Source organism: Ziziphus jujuba, chromosome 10 (assembly GCF_031755915.1).
Source record: "Ziziphus jujuba cultivar Dongzao chromosome 10, ASM3175591v1".
NCBI classification, from domain to species: Eukaryota; Viridiplantae; Streptophyta; class Magnoliopsida; order Rosales; family Rhamnaceae; genus Ziziphus; species Ziziphus jujuba.
In genome coordinates, this window is record NC_083388.1 from 18,690,033 (window position 1) to 18,693,361 (window position 3,329).

Genomic DNA, 3,329 nt, shown 5'->3' on the forward strand with positions numbered 1-3,329 from the left:
CCAGCCCAAAATCTGTGATGCAAGCGTTTTCACTCAAAACGTCTTTGATATCACAAGATTTTTTTGTCTCCATTTTGCTATGCCACTTCGTTTTAAAAGCAAACATATGCATAATTCATATTCATGCCCAAACACAAAAGTGTGATTAGGCCAACTCCATTCCACGCACTTCGCATTCCATTCATAAACTCAAGCTTGCCCATTAGGAGGCTCTTAGAATTATAAGCTCATCGGACACACCCAGAAACGGAGAAATTGGATATAATTAAAAATATATATATAATAATAATAATAATAATAATATGCAACTGGCACAATACAATATTTATGCAAATATCGTAACCAAACAACAATACAACACACAAAAAAACATATGTAATGCAATGGAGTCGAAGTTTGAGAGAGACATGAATCTAGCCCTTCATTACTCTATTGCTGTTACATATTTTTACAAATTATAAATATAGATATATATTTACACAGCTTTTCTCTCTATTGGTTTTTTTTTTTTTTTTTTGGTTACTAGGGAAAAAAAAAAAACACCCGTTTAATCCCCCTAGTAATGTTTTATTCCAATTACAAACGCCAACCCAAAAAAAAAAAAATGAAAAATATTTTAATTAATTTAATCGAATGATTTTCTTGCATCGAACACCAAAAAGTACCGGGAAAAACTATGACGGCGCCGATCATTTCCATACGCGGCCATTGCCATTCCAAAAAGTTCAATCAATCAAACTTGTTTTCCATTTTTTTTTTTTTCCCCTCTTTGTTTCCTTCCGAATCTGTATATTACATATCAACCTTGTATTATTTTTCCTTAGTTTTCGGAATCGGAAACCTGGTGGGTGGAACTGGATCCAGGTTCTTGACCCGTTAACCCACTAAGCAAAGGCTTGAGCTTGTTGTTCCACATAACTTTGTAAGCTTCAGCATCTCCACCTTTTCTCTTGGCCTCCACAACCACTAAATTCTGAGTCAATCGGTACACTTCCACACCAATCACCAAACTCCCATTTTGAGAAACCATCTCCAATCCCCATTCCTTCTTCTTCTTCACCCTCAGTTTCTCCACCTTACCCAATTCCTCAACTTTCTCTAGGATTCTCTCCAGTTCCTCCGACGTCACGAATCGATTCCTGTCTTCACTCGCCGTATACGAATCGTCGAACAATCCCGACAGATCCAAACCCGACGAGAACGAAATTATATCAAACGCGTTCAGATTGCGGATATCTTTCTGCTCTTGATCATTTTTGTCGTCCATCTTATCTAATTCCCAATCCTCATCGTAGAAATTGATGGGCTCTTTGTACCCACCCTTCTTGAACCATGGGTCCCTCAATATCTCATCGACGGTGATCCTCGTCTCGGGATTCGTGTCGAGAAGCCGAGAGAGAAAACGTCTGAGATCCGGCGACGTCCATTTGGGGCACCGATACTCTCCGATGTAGATCTTCTTGTACATCGCCATGAGATTCGGATCGTTGAACGGTAAGTACCCAGCGTTCAAAACAAAGAGGATGACTCCGCACGACCACACATCCACCTTCGCTCCATCGTAACCTTTCTTCGACAGGATCTCCGGCGCCACGTAAGCCGGCGTACCACACAAAGTATGCAACAACCCATCGGGTCGGATCTGGTTCGTCACGGCGCTGAGTCCGAAATCCGAAACCTTCAAATTCCCTTTCTCGTCGATCAGGAGGTTCTCGGGTTTGAGATCACGGTGGAAAACCCCACGCGCGTGGCAGTATCCGACGGCGGAGATGAGCTGCCGGAAGTATTTCCGGCTCAGATCTTCGGAGAACCGGCCTTTGGCGACCTTAGCGAAGAGCTCGCCGCCTTTGACGAACTCCATGACGAAGTAGATCTTGGTTCTGGAAGCCAAAACCTCGTAGAGCTTGACGATGTTCGGGTGGCGAAGACGGCGCATGATAGAGATCTCGCGCTTGATGTTGGACATCAAAGAGGTGCCGGCGATTTTCTTCTTGTTGATGATCTTGACGGCGACGCTGTGTCCGTTTAGGACATTGCGAGCGTGGTAAACCTTAGCAAATGCTCCGCATCCCAAAAGCTTGCCCAATTCGTATTTTCCGAAGAGGGCGTTGTCGGAATCGAGTTGACGTTCAATCTCTGGCATTTGCGAAAACCCCCAGAGATCGAACACAGGGTTTTGGGTCCGATCAAAATAAAATCCCGGAAGAAAATATACGAGAAAAAGAATTAAAAGTTTAGCTAGTTGATTTCCAAGCGTTCAAATAAGATTCACACAATGATAATTGCTGATTATCTTAGAACTAAGAAGCAAAAAAATTGAAATTGAAAGTGTATTTTCTGTTTTTTGGAGCGAGAGAAAATACAGTATAATTTAGGCTAATAGTTGTTGGAGTATTATATTTTTTGCGGTGAGAGAAGTTTCAGGAAAAGTTGAGCTGTTTCTCTGTCCATATAATGGTTAAAGACTTGTCAACGATGACACAGAAGCGCGTGACTTTACGCACACCTACATGTCCTTATCAACGCGCTAGGGAAAACGAAACAACCATGCCGGTAAACAATTTTTTTCTGCGTTTAAAAATAAATAATTATTTTATTTTAATGGAAATTTAATTTAATCGCTGTGATTTTAATTAAAAATATTATTTATTCCGTTTCAGATTTTTAACAGTTTTTTTATTATTTTATACATATTTTTTTAAATAATTTTTAATGTTAATTTTAAAAAATTTAGATGAAATATTTTTTATAAATAAATAAATGAACGATTTCATTTGCTTCCACGTGTTTTTTAGGTAGGTGAACAATAAAAATTTCTCACGACTGGTAGAAAGCTGCCACGTTGGTGCCGTCCCAAGGTTACTTACAGTGTTCCCGCCTGACAATGTTTATGTTTTTTTGTGTTTAGAGAAGGCAGATACAGAGAGATTTTCTTTTCTTTTTCTTTTTCTTTTTCTTTTCTCTTTTGCCTTTCTTTTTATGATAAAAAATATTAAAGGGTTTTTTGGTATGATTATGGTTTAGATTTGAAATGATTGTCAATGCATTTATTGATTTCTGTTTAATTAGCATTTGGAGGGAGTAGGAATTTAATTGAGGTTTATGTGTGAAGAAATTTAAAACCTATATTTCAAAAGCTATACTTCCAGCGAAGACTCGTTAAAAGAGCAACGTTTTTTCCTAAAAAAGACAATGAAAAAGGCTAAAGAAGTGCGTTGGTTCAATCATCGAGCAATTGGAAGCCTACATTACCAAATTATTTATCCCAACGACTATATGACACATTTCCTCTTCTTCTTTTTTTCAAAAATTTTGTCTTTTACTAAAAT

General features: G+C 38.5%; 1 protein-coding gene across 1 annotated transcript; it reads right to left on the reverse strand.

Moving 5' to 3' along the window:
- Positions 1–262: 262 nt before the first annotated feature.
- LOC107411520 (CBL-interacting serine/threonine-protein kinase 11) lies at positions 263–2,432 on the reverse strand. The gene has a single exon (XM_016019119.4). The coding sequence runs from the start codon at positions 2,141–2,143 to the stop codon at positions 821–823; it is 1,323 nt and encodes a 440-aa protein (XP_015874605.1). The 5' UTR covers positions 2,144–2,432; the 3' UTR covers positions 263–820.
- Between the last annotated feature and the right edge of the window lie 897 nt (positions 2,433–3,329).